General features: G+C 57.9%; 1 protein-coding gene across 10 annotated transcripts; it reads left to right on the forward strand.

The window, feature by feature from the left end:
* The first annotated feature begins 556 nt into the window (after nt 1-556).
* Nucleotides 557-25106, forward strand: RNF157 (ring finger protein 157). Of its 10 annotated transcripts, none has more exons than XR_004360318.1 (21): nt 557-718; nt 5940-6058; nt 10039-10127; nt 10610-10756; nt 11285-11402; nt 11511-11577; nt 11721-11764; nt 12136-12183; nt 12404-12475; nt 13013-13172; nt 13468-13580; nt 13861-14099; nt 14189-14297; nt 14481-14598; nt 15013-15218; nt 15360-15425; nt 15747-15795; nt 17270-17380; nt 17990-19203; nt 22045-22085; nt 22556-22596. XR_004360318.1 is itself a non-coding variant. In XM_032706823.1 (21 exons), exons 1-20 carry the CDS (start codon nt 631-633, stop codon nt 22083-22085), a joined length of 2100 nt encoding a protein of 699 aa, XP_032562714.1. In that variant the 5' UTR covers nt 557-630; the 3' UTR covers nt 22556-22657. The 10 variants fall into 10 exon arrangements, 9 of the variants coding, with proteins under 9 accessions (XP_032562714.1, XP_032562717.1, XP_032562718.1 ...); XM_032706823.1 differs by having other exon boundaries at nt 17990-18085; nt 22556-22657; XM_032706826.1 differs by lacking the exon at nt 17990-19203 and having other exon boundaries at nt 22556-22657.
* The last annotated feature ends 316 nt before the right edge of the window (nt 25107-25422 follow it).

The following is a 25422-nucleotide window of genomic DNA, read 5'->3' on the forward strand; positions in this document are numbered from 1 at the left end:
GACCTGCTGGGAAAAGGGGGGGGCTTGTCCTTCTCCCAGGGGCCACCCCAGCGGCAGGGGGCACAGGAACAGAGGGATCATGCCCTGAACCAGCCTCAGAGGCCCAGACTGTCCCTGGGGGTCCCCGGGCTGGGGGTGCTGCTCAGTGTCACTGGTGGGGATGGGGGCAAGGAGGGCGGTGATACTGGGGTGGGCAGGGGTCCCTGGGTGGTGTGACTGGGAGCGGCAGGTAATGGCGAGGGGGACCACTGAGGAGTGCTGGAGACATCTGTGTGACACAGGGGGTGGCAGGCGGGTGGCACTGTGGGCACGCGTGTACCACCGCGGGGGACAGGTAAGTGGCACCCGAGGGGGGGACACGGGGTGATCGGGGGGACAGGGGCAGCGCCTGTCCCCACGGCCGAGCCGGACCGCTCCGGGGCGGGTCGGGGCGTGTCGCGGCTCCCGGCCCCGCCCCGTGTGTCGCAGCCCCGCGGTGCCGCGGAGGCGGCGCCGGGCGCGGCGCAGAGCGGAGCGGAGGATGCTGCGGGCGGGGGCCGCCGCCAGCCCTGGTCCCGGCCCCCGTCCCGGTGCCGGTCCCGGGCGGGAGGACACCCCGCCGCCCCCCGCCCGCTGAGCCCCGGCCCGGCCATGGGGGCTCTGACCAGCCGGCAGAACGCAGGGGTGGAGGAAGTGGATATCCCCGCTAATTCCGTCTACAGATACCCCCCGAAATCCGGTGAGCCCCCCGGGGGTCCCCGCGTGCCGGTGCCGCCGATGGGGAGGGGGAGAGGGAGAGGGGAGCGAGCCGGGCGGGCACGGGGCACGACCTTGCTCCGGGCCGGGGTGTCCCTGCACACCCCGAAGCAAACCCTGACACATGGGAGGGGCACCCTAAAAATCCAGGTCTGGTCCGGGACACCCTGGGTGCGAGCAGGGATGGGGTCACCCCACTCTGGGCGCCCCTTTGCCAGCCCAGCCCGGTTCCCAAACTTGGCTGAGTTGGCGCGACTTTAATGACATTGTTATTGTAATTATTTCTGTACCCGTGTTCTGCGACACCGGGCTCTGAAGGCGCTTTTTGTGTTTATAGCCTGTCGATCCGTTGCTGGCTGCTCGGGAAAATCCTGGGTTTAAATTCCCGGGAGAATGAGGGAGGCTGGGGTGGGAGGGATTGGAGGGGATCCCTCCTTCCCAGGGCTCTGCCCCACAGCAGCACCCCAGCCTCTGCCTTCCCGGCTCCCCTCCCTGCCTGGAGGCTCGGTGATGATGCATCTCCTGCTCCCCAATCTGGCCCTGTCTCAAACCTTGTGCGTGACCTTGGAGAATCCGTCCCTCCTCTCCATGCCTCACTTTTCCCTGCAAGGACCAGCTGAGCGGGTATCCGGGGGTGGGCACGTGGGGGGCACGGCGGGGGGAGGCGATGGGGTCCGGCAGTGCTTCAAAGCCGCAAAAATACCGGCAGTCACGAAACGCTGCCCCGGAGCTCCCTGTGTGTGTGTGTGTCGGGATTGCCACAGGATCCTTGCGGCACTGAATATTATTAATAGGCAACTATTTTGGTAGTTAATAGGATAAGGTAAATGCTTGGATCGTTAGCGCTGTGACAAATTGCTCGCTAATTACAACTAAAGACCTCCTTAGGAAGAATTACAGCCAACACAACCCTGCGCTTGTCCTGGAAAGCTGCGCTTGTCTTTTTTTTTTTTTTTTTTTTCATTTTAACCTAAAATAGGTTGCACAGCTGGCTGGAGATGGCCGGTCCTTGGCAGCCTGGCCTCCTGGTGGGCTTCTCCAGCTCCGTCTTTTACATGGTTTCAAGGCCTCTGTCACCTTGATGCCAGGTGAAGCTGGACCACCCCATCCATGGGTTTGCTCTTTGCAGGGGCTGCGGCTCCATTAATTAAGGGTTTTTTCCTTGTGACTGTGTCTTATTTAGGGGCCCTTGAAATGTCTGGGTATGAAAGGGTGGAGGCTGCAAGTCCTGTGCCCTGTTCTGAGGGAGCAAGTGCACCCAGCTGAGCACTTCCAAACTCATCTCAGCTGGCAGAGGTCACCAGGATGATGCTTAACTCCGGCTTCCAGGGAGAAACTGGGGCTCCTGGATGTGCTCAGCTGGGCTGGTCCCACTGGTGGGGCCTGGGCAGAGACGGGGAATGGTCCTGGTGCTGGCTGGGGACAGGGGCAGGAGGTGTTCAGGTGGCATGGCCATCTGCACTGGGACGAGGGCAGGCTGGTGGCAGTGGGAGATTATGGCTGGTCTGCCTTTAATCCGAGTGGGATTTGCCTTCAGCGCTGCCGGCAGCCTGAAGAGGGGGGATGTGCCGGGTGGCGGAGCCGATTCCTCCGTGGCGGCAGCGCTTCTCACGCCTCCAATGCCGGCTGGAAACAGCCGCTGGCTTTGGAAGCCGTGGCCCTGGAGTGGGATGTCATGGACCCTGGGGCATTTCCCTCTCTCTGTGGATGTGGCTTTGTCCGTCGGGCTGCAGGCTCGCTTGGGACGGCCAGTGCAGCCCGTGGGAATAGGGCAGCTGTGTCTTGTCCCAGTTAAACATCTCCCCATCCTGGGGGTCCCATCCCCTCCAGGCAAGGTGTAAATGGGATTAATTAGGCCAGAATTTTGAAACAAAGGCTCGGGTTTACTTCAGTGGCTATTAAAGGCAATAGGAGGGAGAGCCAGCACAGGCTGTTTATGGAGCCCACTGCCTGGCTAGTGGGATGGCTGTGGGGCAAGTCCCCCACTTGCAGCCCCTGTCACTGGCTGTGGTTGGCACCGAGCTCCCCTGGGGCATGTGGGGCATGAATAGGGCACTGGCTGGCACAGGAGCACAGGGATTAACCTGTCAGTGACACCCCCTGTCCTGGGGGACTCAGTGGTGGCACTGCCAGGGCGGGCAAGGGCTGACGCAGCAGTGCTGCAGACAGGGTTTGGCATCACCTCTAGCTGCTGCTGGTCCTGTTTGCCTGCTTTAGAGCACTGAATTAAATAATGGGCTGCCCAGGGACACCCAGAGCCTTTTAACCATCACAGCACCCTATGCTGGCACTCACTGCTGCAGGGTATCCCTGTGCCAGCACTGTGCCATGGCCACCCGGCTGGGCTGACTGCAAACCCAGTCCTTCCCTCCCTGGGAGTGTGTGGATGGGCTGGGAATGAGCTGTTCTATTTTAGCTGCTTTGGAGAGTGGACCTGTAACGTTGGAGAGCCAGAGTTTGCAGTACCAAAGCTAAGCAAGACCCCATCAGGGCAGTGGTGGCTCAGGGGACAGTGCAGAACATGTGCCACTGTGTTCCAGAGCCACAGGCACAGCCATGGCACACACCAGGGTCTGTGCCTGTGGGGTTCTCGCCCTTCTCTGTGCACCTGAGCAGGGTGGCATCCCTGGCACTCGTGGGGAAAAGGGCTTGGCAGCTGGTGCCAGATGTGTCCTGTGTGCTGGTGCTGGCAGATGTGCAGGACACACTTTTTTTGCCAGGAACCTCAGGCAGTTTGGATTTATTCCTCCTTTCCAGCAGCCCTTCCTGAGATGTGACCGTCCTTGACAGGCTCTCCTTCCCCGGGAGTAGGCGTTGGGTAAGGATTTACAATTAGCTGATAATAAGGTGGCTGTGCCTGGGAAGGTGCTTCCCTCCTCTGCCACCTGCCAGTGCCCGTGGAGTCACCGACACGCTCCTGTGCCAATGCTCTGGGCTTTCCCTGGTGCTTCCCTGGAAGAGCCTGGCACAACTCAAGGCTTTTGTTAAATGACAAGGGGTTTGGAGGACCTTCCCTGGAAGGGAGTGCAGGGCTGGTGCTGTTTGCTGTGAAGGGGGAGCTGAAGCCTCTTGGGGCTGTGCTGGGAACCTGCAGGGATGCTTCCGATCCCTGGCAGGGAGACTGGGCGACAGCAGCATGATCCTTGCCCACTCTGCCCATCCTACAGGAGCCCCCAGCACCCACCAAACTATGGCTGGGGCCATCACAGAGAGCTTGTGCTCCATTTTCCAGCTTTTTCCTGATGCTGGGGCAACTTTTCTTCAGGTTTAAATATTATTTTTTTTACCATCTCCTGCTCTTGCCCCAAGTCCGCGCCAGCAAAAGCTCCTGATGGCCCCATTCTCCCCCGGCTGTGCCGTTTCAGGCGGCTCCGAAGGCACTTTGCTCTTGGGGTTGTTTTTTTTCCACGTGGCTGCATCCTTCCAGTCGAGCTGCCTATAAATTATGTACATGGAAAATGGGACCTGAAAGCAGCAGGCATCAATAATTGATGGTCGACGTTTGCTAACGGGCACGCTGCATCCAGGCATCCCAGTGCCACGGGGCCTTGGGACAAAGCTCTGTGGCCCCACTCACCCCTCCTGCCCTGGTGTTGGATCCCTGCTCCTCCTCCCCTTGGGCTTTGGGCTTGGCTTTGGTTTTTAAATGCAGCATTAAAGCCTGATCCAGCCCTGGACAGTCCCTGCATCTACTGGAAGCCTCTGACTGCAGTCCCCCGAGCAGAGCTGCAGCCCAGGCTTGAGCTCCTTTGTCTGTGGACCCCAATGGTTTAGTTTTGGGGTGTCCCCAGGGGGGCTGTGGATGGATCTGTGCTGGTGGGTTTGGGTTTTTTTACAAGCCAGACCCTGTCCCCGTGGCCACTGGGATGCAGGACACTGTGTCCATCCTACATCCGCTGCCTCTCCTGGCTCCCAGGTGCTTGTGCTCACCCCTTGCTGCTGCCCCATCCCTGTCCACCTCCCTCTTTCCCTTCCTTTCCCATCTCAATTCCCGACCCTCTTGCCCAGCTGGGTCCTGTACCACAACATGCTTTCCCCATGCAGCCCAGATCTCATGGACAAGGAGCAGGCACCAGTCAGCTCCTTTCTGGGCTGGGAGGAAAATCTCTTCCAGTGGAGAAGTGCCTGACCTGGGGACTACTCCCAACTTAGGGAACGGGTTTACCCTGCAAGAGAAGAAGGGACACTGGTCATTGCCCAGTGTTCATCAGGGCAACGTGGAGCACTTTGTAAGGGCATTGCTGAGCTCCTGGAGGGTCTGCAGCCCACCCCAAATCCTCCTTTCTGCAGGTGAGCCCTTCCTAGAGAAGGCTGCAAGCTGAGAACTGATGGAACTTGGTTCAGTTGTGCTTTGCCCACCTTCCTGGTGGCAGCTGCAGCAAATTTGTGCCTGTGTCTGGACATGCTGCCTTGGGTGGCACACAAGGTCCATATTGCCGGGCTCTGGGCAGGATCAACCCTGCCTGTTTTGAGGGCTGTGTGCCTGGTCCATGCTGCCCCTTCCTGGCAGCGTCCCTGGGGATGTGGGAGCTGGCCTGGCTCCTCTGGGACTTGCAAGGTTCTGGATTCTCTGGCAGGTCAGGCTGTGCTGCTGCCTCTCCTGCCTCCTCTGGGCATGAGCTGGTGTTTATGCCAAGGATTAGCAAGGAGCTGCCCTCGGGCTCTGCCACCCCGGAGCTGTCTCCTCATTCTCCTCACAGACCAGGATCCGGCTGCCCCTACCAGTGCAGGGATGGCTGAAGGTCGGGATGACCTTGGGTGGCTCAGGCCACGCTGGGGCTCCAGGGATTTCCTGGGAAGGGAAAGGGGAGCAGGTGCTGCAGCTGCCAAAGCTCTGGGGTGTGAATCTGCTCCTGTTAAATCCCACAGGGTGGAGGAGCCCCCGGGTCCAGTGCTGCCATGGGAATAGACCCCTGCACCAGCCTCTCCCCATCCTGGCTCTGTCTGCCCAGATTTTGGCCGTGGTTGCTGATGTGAGCAGGGAGAAGAGGGGGTGCAGGGCAGTCTTGGCCAGCTCCCTCTTTGCCTCTGCCTGCCTGGGGGCTGTCAGCATGTGAGCTCAACCTGAAAGGCTCCCAGCAAGGTGACCCTGGGGACAAAGTCACCTCAGAGCCATCGATCCGGTGGCTTTGTGCCGCTCCATCGCCCGGCTGAAGCCCCCTCCTCCCCCTCTGCTGAGGCACTCACTGTGTTCTCATTTCCAGGGAGCTACTTTGCGAACCACTTCATCATGGGAGGCGAGAAGTTCGACTCCACACACCCCGAGGGGTATCTCTTCGGGGAGAACAGCGACCTCAACTTCCTGGGGAACCGGCCCGTGGTGGTGGGTACTGGAGGGGACACGGGGCTGGGGGGGATCTGGAGCACAGGCACACCCCTTCCCAAAATGTCAGCGGCTGTGTGTGTCATGGGGTGCATGGTATAAGGCTGCTGACTGTCCCCCTCCAAGGGCAGAGCCAGCCAAGCACACTTGGGGTGGCCTGAGTGGATTCTCTGATGTGTAATATAAGGGTTGGGTACTTGCTGCAGCCTGTCATCCACTGGAGACTAACCCCCAGTGGTGAGGGAGAATGGGCTGATTTAATCCAGCTCCTTCTTTCTGATTCCCTCTCTGAGATCTGCTTTTCCTTTTGCTTTTCCCATCTCAGCCAGGAGCCATATCCCAGCTCAGAGGGCATGGGTGGGGAGCATGCTGGAGCAGTGCTGTCGTGGTGCAGGGTAGAGTATCTTGGACAGGAAAAGGTGAAAGTATTTCCCAAGCTCTAGCAGAAAAAGGGGAAGAAAAGGGGGGGAAGGAAGGGGGGGGTTTGGTGAGGGCTGTGGGCAGAACTGATGGGTTTTGCAGTGCTGGGTGCTCCCAGCTCCAGCTGGTCTCAGGACATGGGGGAACCTGCAACCCACACTCCTGGAGATGTTTTTTGAGCTTGCTGCCTTTGGAAAGGGAGGAAATGAGAGCAGGGTTCAGCCGTGGCAGTGATGTCCCCGGCTCCATCTCAGCAGAGCAGCTCACCAGCATCAGCCGTAGCAGTTGTGGGGGGGTCAAGCATCAAAAAAAATTCAAGGTGGGGAATTAAAAGGCTCTAAAGCTTTTCTGTTGAGTTGAGATAAACTTGCCTGATGCTTTGGCTCAGCTCTCAAGTGCCGCATATTCCACGTTGGGCTGACGAGGCTGCTGCCAGCCAGGTTCCTGTTTCCTCTTCGGAATTGGCTTCGGCAGCATTTTGGCAGCATTGTGCAGTCCTTCAGTGGGGAAGTGTCCAGCCCTGGGCTATGCCATAGCAGGGATCCTGGCAGAGCCAAGGGCAGGAGCACCCCCGAATCCCGTGAGCATTGGGTGGGCAAAGGCAGAGCCTTTTTCTCCATCCTCTATTCTTTGCTGGAAAATGAGAAGTCAGCACTCGGGGTCTCTCTGCAGCAGTGACTGCTGAGAAATCCTCTTGATTACGGTAAAAGCCTCTAAACTGCCCAGTGAGCAGTTCCTGAGTCAGTGGCCCCGACAGCAGAGCAGCAGGGAAGGTAAAGGAGCAGCTTGGAAACAGCAGAGAGAATTAATACGGCGTCACGAGCTAAATTTCACTGCTCCGGCTTAATTACCAGTGGCCCTGGGCTGCTGAGCTGGGACCAGGATCCCTCTGCCTGGGGAGCAGGGAGAGCTTTGGGGCTGGGCTTTCAGGTCAGCCAGTTTTGGGGGCTCAGGGAGGGGTTAGGGAGGATTTATGTTGGTTCTGGTCCAAGCCTATCTCCAGGCAACGCTTGGGCATCCTGTCCTGATGCTTCTTGGCTTGCGATGCTTTCATGTTCTGGACTCCTGTGAGAGCCCTGGTTGGGCTGTAAACATCGGAGATGGCCACTGCTTTTTTTTGTGGGGGATTTATTTTGGGTTCCTTGAGGATCAGGGGCCAGGAGGTCTTGGAAAAATTGTGTCCCAGGTCCTCTCTGAGCAAAGCACTTTGTCTGAGCTATGAACAGCACTGCTGCCACAGGGGTGTGCAGAGCACCTGGAGGCTGTGCAGCTTCTCCTTTCCATGGATGCATGATAATCTGGATTTTCCAGCTGTGAACAGGTTCCAGAGGGGCTGGGAAGGGCGTTGCAGTTTAAGTAGCTGCCACCATGCAGGGACTGAGGAGCAGAGAAGCTGCTGGTGGCACCCCGAGAGCACAGGGGAAGCCTGGGACCGTTGAAACGTGACACTGGGTTTCCCTGCCCACACAAACCTGCCAGGCTCTGCTTGTAGAAAAACCCCAAGAAAGATTTTTGAGGCTGGTTTTTTTTCACTTCAACAGAAGCTGGCCTGGAACAAATGTTGCTACAGACACGTGGATAATGTTCTTCACCACAACCGTTACCCACTTTTTTCTGTTGTGTTTCAACTTGATTTGAAGTGAGGAGATGCAAAACGTCCTCTGAATGGCCCCTTTCTGATGTGCAAATCCAGCTTGCAAAATTTAACTTGGGGGGGAAAAAAAAAATTAAAAATCCAGCCACCCCCCAAAAAGAGCTGCTCATACGTGGGTGTGAAAGAGCCCAAAGCAGTTTCTGCAGCACAAAATTTGCCTGTGTCACTTCCCCATCCTGCCCAGCCCAACGGCCCCTGGGGGGGCACCCAGGGGACTCAGCTGCCCCCTCCCTCCTCTGCCACCCACCCCCGGGGTGCTGCAGGAGGAGGGGGTTTGCACCCATGGGTGCTTTCCCTGCCAGGGCTGGTTTGGGTATGGCTCAGCTGGGCAGAGGTGCCAGCGAGCAAGATTTAATTAGTTTGTTAATTTGAATAGCAGGGGATGTATCACAACACGACATGTCGTGACATGGCTCAGCTCCAGCCTGGAGGCCTTTTCTCACTTTCTCCTTTCCAGCTGCCACGGGGGACTCTGCAGGTGCACAGTTCTGCAGGTGCACGTTTAGCGATTCATTAAAAAGTTCGTTAACACTGGGCTAATGGCTCTGCTGCCCTTTTGCCCTCCTGGAGGGGACCAGAGGAGTGGGACGCAGTTCCACAGTGCTGGAAATTCATTTCCAAAGCCTCTGGTGCCATCGGCCACGCTGCATCCAGCCGAGGCCTTAATCCACCTTCGGATGGCCCCAGTGGGATTGGAGCTGTGTGGGATGGTTGGATGTTGTAATGCTGGGGTGGTGGAGGAGGGATGGGGCAGAGCTGTCCCTGCCCTGCTGGGTTCTGCCAGCTGCCTGTCCCATCCTGTCCCTCTGAGCCCAGCACGGGTTCCTCAGCCCCATCCATCCTGTTCTGCAGGGCTTTGGGGTCAGGGAAGGAGATGATAGCTTTGGGGACAGGTTAGGTGGCTATGGATTTCCCATGTGAGGGCACCAGGGACATGGGGAAGGGGTGCCTGGATCGCTGCAGGCCACCCCCACGTGCCACCTGCAATTCGATCTTGTCCCCTCAGTATTGGGGTGCAGTGGGTGCCCTGCTGTCCCTCCTCTCTGGGCTGGGGGTGGTGTGGGGGGACAATGGAACACTATTCCCTCTCCTAAGGCAGCAGTTGAGGCTCTTTGGGCATCTGCCCTCCCCGATGGCACCTGACACCCTCCTGGCTGTCCCCTGGCGCACTGACAGCTAGGCAACAAGCTGGGCCTTAACTGTGGCTGATCCCTCCTGGACCTCAACCCACCTGGGAGATGGAGATGGAGAGGGGAGAAGTGGGTCCTGCATCCCCTCCCCAGTGCCCTTGGTCTCCTTTGGGTGGCTGTAGTGCCAAGGAGAGGGTGTCCCCTGGGTGCCACTATGTCCCCTCTCCTCTGTAGCCCCTGTGCAGGTGGACAGGAAAGACTGGGAAGGATTATGTCACCTTGGAGGACAGATGCTGCTGCCTGCCTTGTCCTACCCAGCTGCCCCACTGGCTCCCTGCTCTGGGCATGGGGCTGGAAAGGATCCCACCACCCAAATCCCATCCATCCCAGGGAGGAAACAGAAACATTTGTGCCTGTTCCTTGGCTGGTGGGCAGGGAGGGAGCTTCAGCCTCCCCCTACCCAGCCTCATCCAGCAGCCTAACCATCCATCAGCAGCCACCTGCCTGTGCCCTAAATCCTCCTCACCCTCCAGCTGAAGGGACAAGGAACAACCCCTCTCTGTGTGACCCCTCCCCAGCGAAATTGTCCCTGCAGGGGGTTTTGGGCTTGCTGTTTGCCGAGGGATGTCCTTGTCACCGTGCTGCCTGTGCCAGCAGGAGCACCCCTGCCCACCCCAATTCCCTCCACAGGGTGTTGGGTCTGGGTCACTGGTGGGTCCGCAGCCACTCTAACCCCCCATGAGCGTCTGCCTTCACCGGTGTCTCTCTCATCCTAGTTCCCTTACGCTGCTCCACCTCCTCAGGAACCCGTGAAGACCCTCAGGAGCTTAATCAATATCCGCAAGGACACCCTGCGCCTCGTCAAGTGAGTCCGGGCACCCCACGGCCACGGGGAGGGAAGGGTCTGCTTGGATGCTCCCAGGGGATGATGTGCACGGGGCTGCTCTCGTTTCAGCACGGGCAGATAGAAGGGATGAGCCTGCCTCTCCAAATGTGCCCTTCCCCTCCCGGTTCCCGCATGCCAGCACAGGCACTGCCGCAGGATTAAAGGAGCTTAGTGCTGCCTTTGAAGTGCTTTGCTGCTTCTTCCTCCCCCACCTTCCAAAGGCTTTGCTGGAGGGAGGCTGGGGATTGCGGCAGGGCTGTGAGGTTCGGGATTAGGCTGAAATCTGTCTGCGGCACTTCCCAGCCTGTAGGCTTGACCTTGGGCTCCTGGTGTGCCTCAGTTTCCCCTGAGGGAGGGCAGCAGCCCCTTCTTGAGGCCATCAGTGCTGAGGGGGCCGGTCCTGGAGCACCCCGAGCCGTTCCTGAGGGGTGCCCATCTCCTGGACACTCTGTGCTCCCCAGGTGCTCGGAGGAGGTGAAGACCCCCGGGGAAGAAGTCAGCAAAGCCAAGGTGCACTACAACGTGGAGTTCACCTTCGACACGGACACCCGCGTGGCCATCACCATCTACTACCAGGCAACCGAGGAGTTTCACAATGGGGTGGCCAGGTGAGGAGCCACCAGCCTGGCCCATGTTCCCCTCTAGCCTGGCTTGTGTCCCCCCAAGCCCAGTGTGTGCCCCTGGCTGCTGGGCCTGGAACCTCTCCTTCCTGGAGCGTCTCTCCTCTTCAGGGCACCAGACAGCTGCTGGCGGTGCTGAGGATGGAGGGGGGGCTCCTTGTCTCCCCCTCAGGTGTCACCACCAGCTCCTTGCCAGCTCCTGCCACCTTCTTCCCCATCCCATCCTGCTCCCTCTTTTTACCTTCAGGTCAAAACGGAGCCCAGGAGAAAACATTGTCCCTCCCAGTCCTCTCCAGGTTGAATCCCCTCTTGTGCTGTGTTAGCTGCCCTGTGTTTATTTTAGCCCTGTGGATTATTTTAGCCCTTTTTAGGACTTCTTACCTCAGCCTCAAGAAGCATCTGGGAGGGGACCTCCCCACCACTCCCATCTTCCTGATGTCTCCATGATCTGGGGGGACCAAGGGGAGTGTGGGGACAGCTGTGGTGCCCTGACTCTGTCCTCTCTCCATGGGACAGCTACATCCCCAGGGACAACAGCCTGCAGTCGGAGACAGTGCACTACAAGCGGGGGGTGTGCCAGCAGTTCTGTGTGCCCTCCCACACCATCGACCCCTCTGAGTGGAGCGAGGAGGAGGTGGGTCCCCCCAGCCCCAGCATCCACTGTGGGGCTGAGTACAGTGATGTAGCAGTGACAGAGGCTTCATCCCACCTCCATCTCACCAATCCTCCTGTCTCTCTCCAGCTGGGCTTCGACCTGGACCGGGAGGTGTATCCCATGGTGGTGCAGGCGGTGGTGGATGAAGGAGAGGGTGAGAAGGGGGTTCCTTGCTGGGATGGGCTTTCCCAGTTGCTGGCATTGTGATGCCAACTGGGCAGAGCCTCCTGCTTTTCCTCGCTGCCACCGTGGCTCTGCCTGTCACCTGAGCCCTGCCTGTCCCTTTGTGTCTTGCAGAGCACATCGGGCACTGCCATGTGCTGCTGGCCACCTTTGAGAAGGTAAGTGCCAAGCTGAGGCCATCCTCCCCCCCTACCCCCTCACCCACCAGGTGTGAGAGCCTGGAGAATCCCTGAGGGGCTCAAGATGGTGCTGCTGGGCGGGGGCTGTTTTGGGGCTGCTCCTCAAATTCTGGCACTATTCCCTCATTTTAAGCACCCACTTTAGAGGCATTTGGGCTCAACTCCATCTTCCTTCCTCCAACAAGTCTCCAGCTTTGCAATGCCCGTGACATCCCACAGCTACCTGGTTCTGGGGTGTCAGGAAAAGCCAGAATTCCTGCCAGATGGACTGGCTGGGAGCAGTGGCAGCTGCAGGGTGGGTGGATGCTCCAGCACAGCAGTCCACCTCCTGTGTTCTCTCCTCCTTCCAGCACAGTGATGGCACCTTCTGTGTGAAACCCCTCAAGCAGAAGCAAGTGGTGAGTGTCTGGAAGTCCCCAAGGCAGTGGAGGTGCCCTGCACACCCTGCAAGGAGGTGTTGAGGGACTTTTGGGGAGCCCTAAACCCTGGGGTGGGCAGCAGCCTGCCCCTACCCTGCCCCTGCCTCCGGGGAAGGTTTTTGGATACAATTTTGAGTGTGTCAATGCAAAGAGAATCGATGCATGTCTCTGCTCCTCACCCTTCCCCGTGGGATTGCAGGTGGATGGTGTGAGCTACCTCCTGCAGGAGATCTATGGCATTGAGAACAAGTACAACACACAGGATTCCAAGGTATGTCCCTGCATCCCCCAGCCTGCATCCTGTGGATCTTCCCTCATACCCTCTTCCACTCCTTTAGCACAGGTCCAGTCCCTAAAACATGCTCAGGGCAAGAGTTGGCAGCACAGCACAGAGCTGCTGGTGTTTGGGGACACTTTGTGTTGGCATCCAAGCTGCTGGAGGCAGAAAGCTCAAGGATTGAGGTTTTCCCCCCAAACTTTGTGGTGTGGAAAGGTGATGGCCAGATCTTGCTGGCTTAGACAGGGAGTGTGGGGCTTAAGGCATGGGATGTGCCTCACTCTCTGCTCTATATGTGTAAAAGTTGGGGTGAAGGTTGTATCTTCCTATGGGGTTCCTTTTGCCCCATCTCCCAGCCTCCAGCAGGGGAGGAATAAGGTCCAGGAGTGTATTTCAAGAGCAGGCAGCCCATGGACACGGGCAGGACCTCACCTCTGAGCACAGGCAGTATTTCAGAGCCCCTCACCCTTGTGCCATGTGGGCTGGGGACCCTGAGGGCCCTGAGCAGTTCCCATCCTCCCCTCGGGGCAGGTGGCCGAGGACGAGGTGAGCGATAACAGCGCCGAGTGTGTCGTCTGCCTGTCGGACGTGCGTGACACCCTCATCCTGCCCTGCCGGCACCTCTGCCTCTGCAACACCTGCGCCGACACCCTGCGCTACCAGGCCAACAACTGCCCCATCTGCAGGCTGCGTAAGGGCCGGGGGCTGCTGCCTTGGGTGGGATGGCTGGCATCTCTGGGGACGGGCTGGCATCTCTGGGGACGGGCTGGCATCTCTGGGGACGGGCTGGCATCTCTGGGGACAGGCTGGTATCTCTGGGGACGGGCTGGCATCTCCCATCCTTCATTCTGCAGTCCCTCCAGCCCCACGTGTGGTGACGCCGTGCAGACTGGGGATACCCCTCTTGGGAAACGGGGTGGCGTTTTTTTGAGGGGCCTCGTCTCAGCACCCGGGTTTCACCCCACCCTTCTCCCCTGCTGCCGCAGCTTTCCGAGCCCTGCTTCAAATCCGAGCCATGAGGAAGAAGCTGGGTCCCCTCTCGCCCACCAGCTTCAATCCCATCATCGCCTCGCAGACCTCGGACTCTGAGGAGCACTCGGTCAGTGCCTGGCTGAATGCAGGACTCCCACCCCTTCCACCCTGCTGAGATCAGGGTGGGAATGTCTGGGGATCCATGTGCTTTCCAGGGAAAAGGCTTATTTGTTTAATGCAAATTGACCAAAATGCAGGGTTGGTATTGCACAAAGAACGGGTGTTTGGCTGGGTGTCTGTTCTCTGGGTTTATCTTCTCCCTGGGACATCTTCATCCTGCTGAGAGCAAGGGAATGCAGAGAAATGGCCCAGGGAGGATCCTCACCCTGTCTCTTCCCTCTTATCAGTCCTCAGAGAACATTCCCCCTGGCTATGAGGTGGTGTCGCTGCTGGAGGCCCTCAATGGGCCGCTCACACCCTCTCCGGCTGCTCTGCCACTGCGGGCCCTGGGGGACCCCCCGGGCATGGGGACCCTCCCCTCCTATGGCAGTGACGGCCCCCTGCCCGCCCTGAGGGCCCTCTCGCCCCTCCAGCGCCTGCCCGACTGCGGCCCCCCGGGGCTCAAGCTGAAGAAGAGCATCTCCAAGTGAGTACCAGTGTGGGCACAGGGGGCTGGGAGGGCTCAGGGGGTCTGTGGGCAGGGGTGAAGCCCTCTGCTTTGCCCTCTCTGGTCAGGTCCGTCTCGCAGAACTCCTCCATCCTGCCTGAAGAGGAGGATGAGAAGTCGTGCACCGAGTCGGAGCCGAGGGTGTCCAGGAGGAGATCCCCAGCCCGGTGTGAGGAGGTGAGTGCTGGTGGTGAGTCGAGGCATTGGAAGGACAGCTGGTTTGGGGAGGCTTGGGACCAGAGGGTGTGGCTGGGGTTTACCCCTCCTGGCTCTTCCTCCGTCTGTAAGGATGCCTTGGTGAGGCAGTTAATCCACTCTGAATGTCTCCTATCCCACTCTTCCCATGGGCTCCTCTTCCAGGAATGTGGCGCGACACCAGAGAGCGAAAACTTCACCCTGTCATCATCAGGAGCCATTGACCAGTCCTCATGCACTGGGACACCCCTCTCCTCCACCATCTCGTCCCCGGAAGGTACAGGTGGGCCTTCCCTCAGAAGTGGGGCTCGGGGGTGCTGGCAAGGCAGGAGAGTGGCATCATGGTCTTGGGACCATCCCACTGCAGGGGGATGCAGAGTGGGTTGCCGTGGCCCTTCCTACCCTGCCACGGACATTGCATGGAGTCTCAGGGTGTCACCTCTGCTTTGTCACTCGTAGACCTGGAGATGGGGCTGATGGAGGCACCGATCACGTCTGCTTTGTCACCCCATAGAAACAGGGGGCTGTGAGGCCCAGAACCCACTGCTGGCAGCTTTGCACCTATCCCATCTCCATGGCATGCAGCCAGTCCTTCCTCCTCGTTAACCCCCTCTTTAATTAGCAGGTGCTCTGCTGTGATTTGCACTGATGGGCTGGGGGGGTCCAGCGGCCCCGCTCAGCCCCTGCTCTCCCCCAGAGCCCGTCAGCAGCAGCCTGGCACAGTCCGTCATGTCCATGGCCTCCTCCCAGAGCCAGCACTCCCAGCTCAGCACCGACACTGTGTCCTCCATGTCTGGCTCCTACGTTGCTCCTGGCACAGAGGAGGAAGAGGAGGAGGAGGAGGAGGAGGGGGACATGCTCCCCTCACCCGCGGCCGCAAGCGTCACAGCCTCTGATGGAGAGGTAGGGGCTGGGGGGTTGTTGATGGTGCCCATCATCCCCAGGTTGGAGAGCTTTCCCATGGGATGTAACTTCTTCTCCAAACTCACTGGCACCAGACTTTTTTTTGGTTTTCCTTCCATCTTTCCCTCCTTCTTCCCGCAGTCAACGCCTGTGGAGTCCCCAGATGTAAACTTTGTCAGCATCTCTGCCGAGGAGCTCGATGCCGAGGTAACTGTAACCACCCCATGAGGGACTGGGAGCTGTGGTGACCCCCAGTGTGGAGGGGGGATCCCAGTTGCATCCGTCTCCGGGTGCCCACCGAGGGGGAAGCTGAGCAGCTGGCCCCACATTCCCCTGGGGCTGGGATGGGGAAGGAGCTGCCGACACATCCATGTCCCTGCGGGCTGCCCTGGGGATGGATGGGGCAGTGGGGCTGTCCCCTGGCCATGATCATCCTCCTGGTCCATGGAACCCCCGGGGCTGGGGACATTCCCCCAGGGACACCTGGGAGCAACCCCTGGCTAACGCTACCTCTCGCCTGTGCTGCAGGGCAACGATGTGCTGGAGGATGAGGACGCCTCTCCCACGCAGGAAGACGGTAAAAGGCCCCGGCTTGTTGTTGTCCCTTCACATTCAGGTCGCTGTCACCAGTGGGCAGCCATGAGTGGCGGGTGCTGTGTTGTCCCCAGCTCCCCTCCCTGCCATCAGGGACAGCCCTGGGTGACTCCACAGGCACTACAGCCAGGGAAACATCAATCACAACAGGGTCACCCACAGGTGGGTTGAACTCCAGTGGGTGGGGGAGCCAGGTGGCTGTGGGGGACCCCAGTGAGCTCAGTGCAGGACATGGAGCAGGTGATGGTTGATGTGCAGGATCCAGTGGTTTTTCCAATGAGCCAAGTAAGAAAGAGGCTTCTCTGTGTTTTCCCCCTCAACAAGGTTTTCCTTGCATCTCTGAAAGCCTCTCCTGTAGGGATTAATGTCTGGGCTGATTCCCATAGGAAAGAGGCTGCAAAGCTGTTCCCCTTAGGATGCTTTCCTCACGTTTTTTGGCCTGTCCTCGGTGTGATTTCACAAGTCAACACATGCACCTTAAGGCCTCCTCTTGCCTCCTCCCTTGAGGTCAAATAGCCAAGGAAAGAGGTGCCATCAGCCACCAACTGCCCTGGATTGCTTTTGGGCAATAAGGAGGCCCATGGTGTGCCCCTTTACATATTTGCAAGTTTCTTGTTAGCAAAAATATGCCAAAATTGTTTCCCCATCCAAGCCGGACACTGAGCCAAGCTGGAAAGCAGGAACACCCATCCCCAAAATGTGGCCTGAGAGGCCACAAAAGAGAGGCTCCTGCTGATGGGGAGACTCAAATATGACACGTAGGGACAACTAGGGGCTGTGGTGGATGTCCACAGGCATTCCAACAACTCTGGAAGCAGGATGGCCTTTCTCCTTAGGACATGGTCCTGCTCCCCTTCTCAGCGGGGCTTATTTGGGAACATCCCTCCTGAGGTTCAGTCGCCTGCATCTAATGGATGCAGGCAAGGAACTGGGGGCTGATCTCTTGTACAGGTGATGCTAAGAAGCAGAGTTAACCTTCCTCAGCCCCAAAAGCCTCCATTTCCCTGCAAAAGCTTGGCTACGGCTTCTTTTGCCCCACGCATCCAGCTGCTGCCTCCTCCCGGCACCCACGCGGCTCTCACACGCACCGGTGGTGCTGGAGAGGCTCTGGCAGGAGGTGATTGATGCCACCATGGCCTGGCTCTACCAACCAGGGACCGCTCAGCTCTGCTGGGGGGAAGGTTTGGCTGAACCCTGGGCAGTTCCCGCGTGTGCCCATCGCCGCATCGTCGCTGTCCCGCTGCCCTCCCGTGCGAGGAAAGGAGCAGCTCGGGCTGTGCCCAGGAGTTATTGTCCGCTCTTCACCCGCTCCCACCTGGATGCATTGTTTTTATCTATTTTTTTTACTTTTGAAAGAGGCTGGGGAGGGGAGAGGAAAAGCCCCAGAAAGCCCACCCCCCAGTGCTAAAAGGCAGCGTGGAGCCCCAGCACCGTTAACTGCCTTAACTCCCTTCCAGGCCCGAGGACAGGCGCTTTCCTCGGTCTGAGGTGTGACAATAACAATGACATGGGCATCGCACACGTGAAAGCGCTGGACAATAAACTGTGCTCTGAGGCCTGCTTACCTGGTGAGTGGCCATCTGCTGAACATGAACTTGGGGTGGGGGGGGACAGTCCCACTCTTCCCTGCATCCCCCCAGCCCTTTGCGTCCATCCCTCCTCTCCCATCACCGTCATTCCCACCATCCCAGGCACCACCATCCCCACCAGGTCGTTCTCAGTGCACCCCCCCCCCCACCTCACTGCAGGGCTGAGCACCAGGCATGTCACCACCCATAGGTCAGGGTGGCCTGTCCCCACTGGAATGTCCCCAGGGGGCTGCAGACCTGCTTTGATGGGATGCTATGTCCCTTGGCTAGGGGGCTGCTGGCACCCCAGGGGGCACCTGGGGAGGTGCCACAACTGTAGCCTGGTCCAGGCTCGTGGTGGGAGCAGCAGCATTTGCACTGGGATGTGATCCACAGCCAGTCCAGCCTTACAGCAGGAGCTGCCTGCCTCTTCCTCCTCTTCCTCCAAGGCCAGGGAGATGGGGCATGTCAAATCGGGTCATCTTTCTAGAGAGCCCCACATTCATCCCTCTTTCCCATTTCTTCATGCTTTCTCTCCCACCCTCCTTTCAGTTCTTTTTCCTCCCTCCCTCTCTCCATCTCTTTTTTTCTCTTCTTCCTTCCCCCCAGGCTCCTCTGTCCGTGTGAAAGTTCATGTTCGCTCTGTGCCAACACGGTTTTCTCCACCCACGCTTGTGTCCCCTCCCTGCCCAGAGTTGCACAAAGGTGACAAATGTATTGGTGACCCCTGGTCCCCGCACGGGCCAAAGGGAGCAGTGGGCTGGGGATCCTTCCTCAGCCTTGTGTGGAGAAATGGGGCAAAAAAACAAGGCAAAGCCCTCCAAGGGGTCTCCATCAATACATTTGTGGACAAGCTGAAAGCAACTCTGCCCTTGCCTTGCCCCTTTGCCTAACTTTATGGCAGGTCCAAGACCTGCAGCAGGTGCTGGAGAGCCGAGAGGGTGGGTGAAACCCACTGGAGGGAAGGGAAATCCTTTTTCCCCCGCTACTCCTTTGGGAAAGCCTCCTCTCCTGCTGCTTTGCCTGTTCCTAGTGGTTTCTGTGCCAGAGAAACACAGCTGAGGCTCTTGGGGAGGAACAGGCTCCTGCCACAAAAGTCCTGTGTCCCCTCCATCACCCTCTGGAAGCAGCTGCCCGAGCCCTGCCAGCCCAGAAGGGCTGGGGAGGGAGCTGGGGGGGATATCTCAGCAGCACCTCTGCCTTGCTGGGGAGCCTGGCAAAGCATCTCTTGGCTGTGGCACCAGCCAAAGCCATCCTTGACTGCATCCCCCTTGGTTGTGCTGGGGGGAGGATGAGGAAGGGGGAGCTTTGCAGCCCAAACGGCTCCAGCACAGGGTCAGATTCTTGCTCTGCTGTGAGGAGTGCACTGGCCGTGCCCCCAGCCTGGGCTGGAGTGCAGGATCTGGCCCCTGGGACGAGCCCAGCCAAGGATGGGCTCTCCATCCTTTGGCCACCACACGTGTCCCTGTGTCCGGCGGCTGTGCTGCTTGGAGCCCTCGGCACGGAGCTGCCCTGCCGCCAGCATGAGGGGCGATCCAGCCTCGGCATTTGCGGGGAAAAGCAGGGAATTGCTACTCGTACCAGGACCAGGGGCAGAGGAGGTGCAGAGTGGGAGCTTTGGGGCTGCCCGTGGTCCCCCGAGGATGGCAGAGGGGCCGGTGGGAAGAACACCAGTGATGTTCTCCATCCCTTTACACTCACTGTAGGACATGATGTGTTTTTTCCACATCACGATGGACAGTGATTAATGTTTTACAACTTGCCTTTTTCAGATGTTGTACCAGTTTGTATAGATCAGGATGTTCCAACAGATTTTAACCAGGGTAATGTCCATCCCAGGAGTGGTTGGAGGGAAAGTGTCATGTAACACGATGTTGTCACGTATGCTCTGGTGCAGTTTTTGGTAGAGAATAGTTGAAGTCACATCCTGCTCCATAGGTAAAGTTACAAGTATATAGAATTGAGTGGTTACAAAGCTGTATCTTTGTCATCCGCTGTTTAATTATCACAAGGGGTTCTTAGACATACACACCCTTGTTCTGTGGATGCTGGGATGGATTCAGGATCAGTGTCAGGAGACATTTCAAAATGACAGGCACAGCTCTGTGTCCAAACAGGCATCTTGGGCTTTCAAAGTATTACTTTCACATATAAACCCCTGTCATTATCTCACCACACAACCATCCACATCAATGATTTGCCGTGTGTGTATGATTGTTTTTAAAAGCCTGTGCTTGATGTTCTGGTGGATCTGGTTCCCTTACGAGCACAACAATGGAGTGTATGGTATAGGCTGAAGCATTGCATATTGCTAAGACAAAAGCTGTGGCCTTATTAGCAACAGGGAGATAAGAAAATCTGATTAAAGACCACCAGGATTGAAATTCCCTCTCAAATGCAATGGCATTGTCCAAAATTACCTTTGGAATTTCAGTTGAATTCAAAATAAAAGTCCATTTTTCCCTTCTCTGATTATCAGAGCATTGATAAAGTATAGCCACAACTGAGCTGGGATGCAGCTGAGTGCTGAAGGCACTTTGCTTTGAGCAATTCCCAGAGCATCAGTCAGTTGGTTGTCAGCATTTTGATATTTTTCTGAGACAGAAAAGATAGCTGAATGTGACACTGTGTGTTTCAGAGAGAGGATAAGGAAGACCTTAAGGGTTGCTCTGTAGTGCTCAAATCATTAATGGTTGTACCCAATTTATTAGCCAGAGTTTCCAGATCAATATTGTTCAACATCCCTCTTCCAGTTCCCAATATACTGGTTAGATGTGAGAGGTGATGACCTCTGGTTTAGTGAGGAAAACCATCCAGTAGAGGAGGTGCCTGTAAAAGGTGAACATTTTGGTCTGATAGTAGAAACATTGGTCTGCATGGACATTTCTATTCTCTTTAAGGAACCAGGATGAAACAATGCTTGTTGTTGTCCAACCAGTTTGACCTCATATGGTCTGACCAGTGAAACATTCAGGAGCAATTTTATAGGTTTTGGAGTAGTTTTGGGGGCAATCATGGAGAGTATGCTTAAACCCTCTAGGACACAGTCAGATTCTATATCATAAGGAGATAAGACCAGTTTTGTATCTTTCAATTTACAATCCTTTAGGTTCACAGTGAGACAGACTGGGGGTGTTCCATATCTTGTGGTTTTGTTTTGGCTGTATTGTTCATAAAATTTCTAAGGTCTTGTACCCAGTGCATGACAACCCCATTCACTGATTTTAGGGGACCTTTGAAGACAGTTACACACTAGCCTTGAGATCCTTGGTGTTCGAGAGGCCACGTCTAGGAGAGCCTCCAAGCCCATGGAGTGATGCTGAGATTTGATAATTATATTTTTGCCTTCTCTGTAATGGAGATGTGGTTCCTCAAAGGTGTTGTGAAATCTCTGCAGATTTCAATCTGGTGGGAAAAAGCTTTGGGAGGAGGCAAAAGACCACATCTGAGGGATTTTAGGACATGAGGTTTGACTAAAACATACAGATCTGTGTCCTGAGTGGATCCTACAGAGCCGTGGGGTGTGTAGGGAGTTACAGGGGCTGTCCACAGGACTCAGAGCATCCTTTGGCTGTTGCCACAGTTGGGGGACAGGGTGGCAAAAACAGCTTTGGAAAGAGAAGCTGGGGGAAGGCTCCTGCTGAAAAGGTTGGCACCAAGGTGGGAGGGCTGGGGAGCTGCTGCAGAAGACCTGAAATCCCCTGAGAGCTTTTGCTGATTTAAAGCCACAGATGCTCTGAGTGATCCCACAGCAGACCAAGGGAGCTGACTGGGTTTCACTGTGATGGGATTTAGGAGCTGGTCTGCCCAGGACAGGTTTGCTGGCTGCTGATGGCAGGGGAAACCCCTCCTGCAGCCCAAGAGGTGGGCATGGGGCTGATACCCTACTTCAGGGCCAGACCCTGTCCTGCTGCCTCAACCCTGCTCCTCAGCAGCCTCCCAAGGGTGCACTGAGCTGGGTCTCTGCACTGAAGCTCTGCAGTGACTTAGGCAATATCAAGCTCTTAATGGGATTTCAGTGTGCTTGTACATGTGGTCCTGTTTAATTATCCATTCCCTCCGGGATCTGCAGACTTAACATGCCTCGCTCTCCAGCCTGAGCTCACCATGAAAAGCCAGTCGAAATGGTAGCTGTCACCTCCCATAAATCAGCAGGCAGCAGGATTTTGTTGCTCCCCCTCTGGGAAAGCCTCAGCCCTTGGCCTTAACGTGCCCTCACACGGTCCCCCTGGCTCAGAGCTGCTCTGGGCACAGGGTTTAACCTCGCTGGTGGGTGCAGCCCCCTGCTTTAGGGGCGCACCCGCTTCCTAAGCCCCTGATTGTTTGTGGTGGGACACAAGCCTCTGCCCTCACCCTGCCCCAACTGGAGGGTGCTGCCTGAACTGGAGGGAGCCTGCAGCCGGAGAGGAGTCATGCAGGGACCCTGCTGCCCCGCACCATAAGCATGCCCACCCCTCAGTTCTTCTTGACACGAAACCCCAGGAGGCCCCACGCATGAGGGACCCCTCACGCCGTGCCCGGTGGCAGTTCCCTGCCTCGTTCGCAGGCGGCGAGACCCCCAGTCCCCCCCGGTCCCCCCGTTTGCTCTCTCGCGTGCATGTCCCCGCGCCGCTGCCGCCTCTCCCGCCTTCACCATGTGCCTTCTGGTCTCTCCTGCCACGCAGCCGCCGTGCCGGACTCCTGCCCCATTAACATTGAGGAATAGGTATGAGACCCCCAGAGCCTGCGCCCGCCTCGCGCCCCATCGCCCTGGGGGGGGTTGGCGCTGGGTTGGCGCCCCTTGTTCCGGCATTGCTGGCAACCCCCTCACTGTCCAGGCCACGGTGACATCCCTTCGTGCCCAACCTGCAGCCCCACAGGGCGTCTGCATGTGCCCTCTGGCTGGGCAGGGCAGGCAGAGGCAGCCCCCTTCGTTTGGGTTATTCAAACCCAGCCACGGTCACGCTGTGATTTCTGTTTGGCCCTCGGCATTCCTGAGAAACCGGGGGTTCAAGGGGCCCCCCCAGCCTGGAGAGGTAAGTGCAGGCACTCACCAGCCCTCACTGCAGCCAAAACCCAAAGGGGATCTGGGGAGGTGGGCGTTACTTGGGAGACTAAACTGCATCCCCCGTGGAAAGATGAGCTGAGAGCACCGGTGCGTTTTGGGAGCCCCTGACCCCTGTTTTCTCCCCCCAGGCCCAGAGGCCACCAACAACAACGTGCGGCTGCAGCAGACGCCCCGGCCCCGCCGCCCCCCCGGCACCCGAGACCTGGAGCAGGCAGCGACCACCCTGCCCGTGTGAGGGGGCACGGACCCCCCTACCCACCCAGAGGGACCCTGGTGTCCGGGTGCCAAGGGCGTCACCACCTCCACCCCTCGGCTGCACCAGGACTGACTTTCAAAAGAAAGGACGGTAACCTCGACTTTTCCTTGGGGGCTAAAGCCATGTCACTTTGGAGCCCCTCAGTAGCACCTTCCCGTTCTCCAGCCCTGACAGGGACAGGCTGGGGTCCCCTCCTGCCCCCGGCCATCTCACACCCCCGGGCTCCTCTCCTCCAGCGTGTGGAGCAGATGGGACAGGGTCAGCCCACAAAAGGGGTCCTGAGGTGTGGATGGATGGGGATGATGGGAGGATGGTGCTCAGGGGTGTGCGTTCAGGGTGAGTGGTGGCATTGGCATCCTCAGTGCATGAGTTGGTGACCTTCATGGAGGGCTGGCCTCCCCCCAGGTTTGCTGGCCCATGCCCCTGCCATGGCGTGGGCTGTCCCCATGCCATGGGATGTCCCCATTAATGCACTGACAGTGATGGTGCCCCCCAGTTCCCCTTCCCTCCGCCCTCCTCCTGAGCAGCACGTGGGCTTCAGGGCCTGGCCCTTGAGGTTGCTTTTCCCCAGGAGATGGAGTAGGGTGGCAGGGGTGGCAGGGCACGTGGTACCACCCCCAGCATGGTCACCAGCCCCTGGGACATTGCTAACTTACCCTCACTGTCTTCCGCCCTGCTGTGAGCTCAGGGCTCAGGGCTGCGCCCTCTCTCTGGAACAAGTGCCAAAAGTGTCACCCTCGTCCCACCCATCCTGCCCTTCCCATCGCACTTTGTAGCACGGGGTGGATGAGGATGCGGGAGCTGCCCCCCCATCCCTCCATCCCCATCCCTCTGGCCAGGGTTGGGCCAGCAGCATAAGCAGATTTTGCTCCGGGGGACAGACACACAGGGACAGCAAAGGGATAGGGATGAAGCCACAGACCTCGGGGACCTGATGGGGCTGTTGGCAGAGGCCAGGCTTCGCTCCAGAGAACACCAGGGACAGTCAGAAGCCACTCTGAGGGGCATCAGACCCAATCTCCCAAGCTCTGGATCTGTTTTGGGCAGTCCAGGGTAGGAGGCTGAGCCTCCCTTTTCCCCACTTGGTCTTGTCGTGCAGGTGTGATAGCAAGGGCCACCTCCTCTCTGCAGGAGGATGCTGCAGTTCAGAGCCACTTTAGGACAGAGATGTTCATCCACAGAAAGCAATATCCCTGTGGGGAGTGTGTGGGAAGCAGGTCCCCACTGCCAATCCCCACGTCAGACCATGGGCTGTGCTGGTGCCTGTGGCTCCTAAAGGGGAAAGAAGCCCTTTGGGGGCCTGGGAGGTGTTTTCTCTGCCTGGCTCACAGCCAGGGAACTGCTCACTCCATCGTCCTGATGTGGGTCCTGCCAGAGGTGGGTTTGGAGTCAGCCATCCTGCTGCTCCCTCCTCTGGACTGGCACTCTGTCATACCTCCTGGAAGCTCAATAGCTCCCAGATTCCTCCCTGGGAACTCAGGGCTGGGTACTTGATGTGAAATGACATCTCCAAAATGCCATCCTGTGGGATGTGGGACGGGAGCTGCAAACAGCAGGGGGGGCTCCAGTGGTGGGGACGAGCCCTGTGTCCCATTTGGGGACAGGCTGCATCCCCCTTGTGGGGACCTGGGTGTGGGTGTCCCAGCCCCAGGGAGCCACCAGTATTGTTCTGGGCACAAGGAGAGCTTTGGAGGTTCACCATCATGCTGAGCTGAGAAAACCAGGGAGGCCACGTCTTCCATAACCTTCCAGCACAGTCAGGGGCAGGAAAATCAGGCTGATGCTCCAGGAGTGGCTCATCTACCAAAGCCTAGCTTTCCTCATGGTTTCCAAGGGGACAAGGAGAGCTGGCCTGGCACCCTGGCACAGGGCTGTGATGGTGCTTGTGGCTGCCAGCAGGTCAGGGCAAAGCAAGCAGGTCCTGGGACTGACTGGGAGGGTTTTCTGGCTGCTCCAAGCTGTGTGTCCCCAAGGCTGCAGGAGTGGCCAAGCAAGTTCATGGGGTGGCTGCAGACCCGGGTGGCTGTGGGTGGGCACTACCCCTCACTGTGGGTGGGCACTGCCCCTCACTCGAGCGACCATGGCTGGCAGTGAGCCTGTGGTGATGGAGAGGAGCCAGGAGGATGCTGTGGCCCAGTAAAGTGCTGCTGCCTGGCTGTGAGCAAAGAATCCATCCTCTGGGTGGCACAGGAGAGACGGGATTTGGGCATGGGTGACACCCCAGAAGGGACAAGGGACAGGCAGGAGCTGCCAGTGCAGTGTGGGGTGAAAGGGAACAGCCCCTTGTCTCACGGGGCAGCCCCTTGTTCCAGTGATCCACCAGTCAGGGATTTAAGGAAGGAAACCAGATTGCTGCTTACGACTTTGCTTTGAGCATGTTTTGGGTTTTAAGAGTATGTTTAATAAAGGGTATCTTATGTCGACAAAGTGTCCGGAGTCATTTTGTGGTTTGCAGGCTGAGGGCAGTTGAGGTTTGTGGGGCTTGGTGGGTGGAAACCCTTTTTGGCTTGAAGTGTCCACCTACATGTCACCCAGGCACCTCCCCCATGCCAGCCCAGCTGCTTCAAATGTCCTAAAACACTTCCCAAGGTTCCTTTGAAGCTGCATTCCCAACCCATCCTAAATTTTGCCTCCTCTGAGCCCAGGATGGAGACAGGACAAATGCAAAAAGCTCTGTGGGAAGAGTCTGACCAGGGGTAGAGGCACCTTCCTGGTGTGGGGTGTGGGTGGCTGCTGGCA

This window comes from Chiroxiphia lanceolata, chromosome 19 (assembly GCF_009829145.1).
Source record: "Chiroxiphia lanceolata isolate bChiLan1 chromosome 19, bChiLan1.pri, whole genome shotgun sequence".
Classification (NCBI taxonomy): Eukaryota; Metazoa; Chordata; class Aves; order Passeriformes; family Pipridae; genus Chiroxiphia; species Chiroxiphia lanceolata.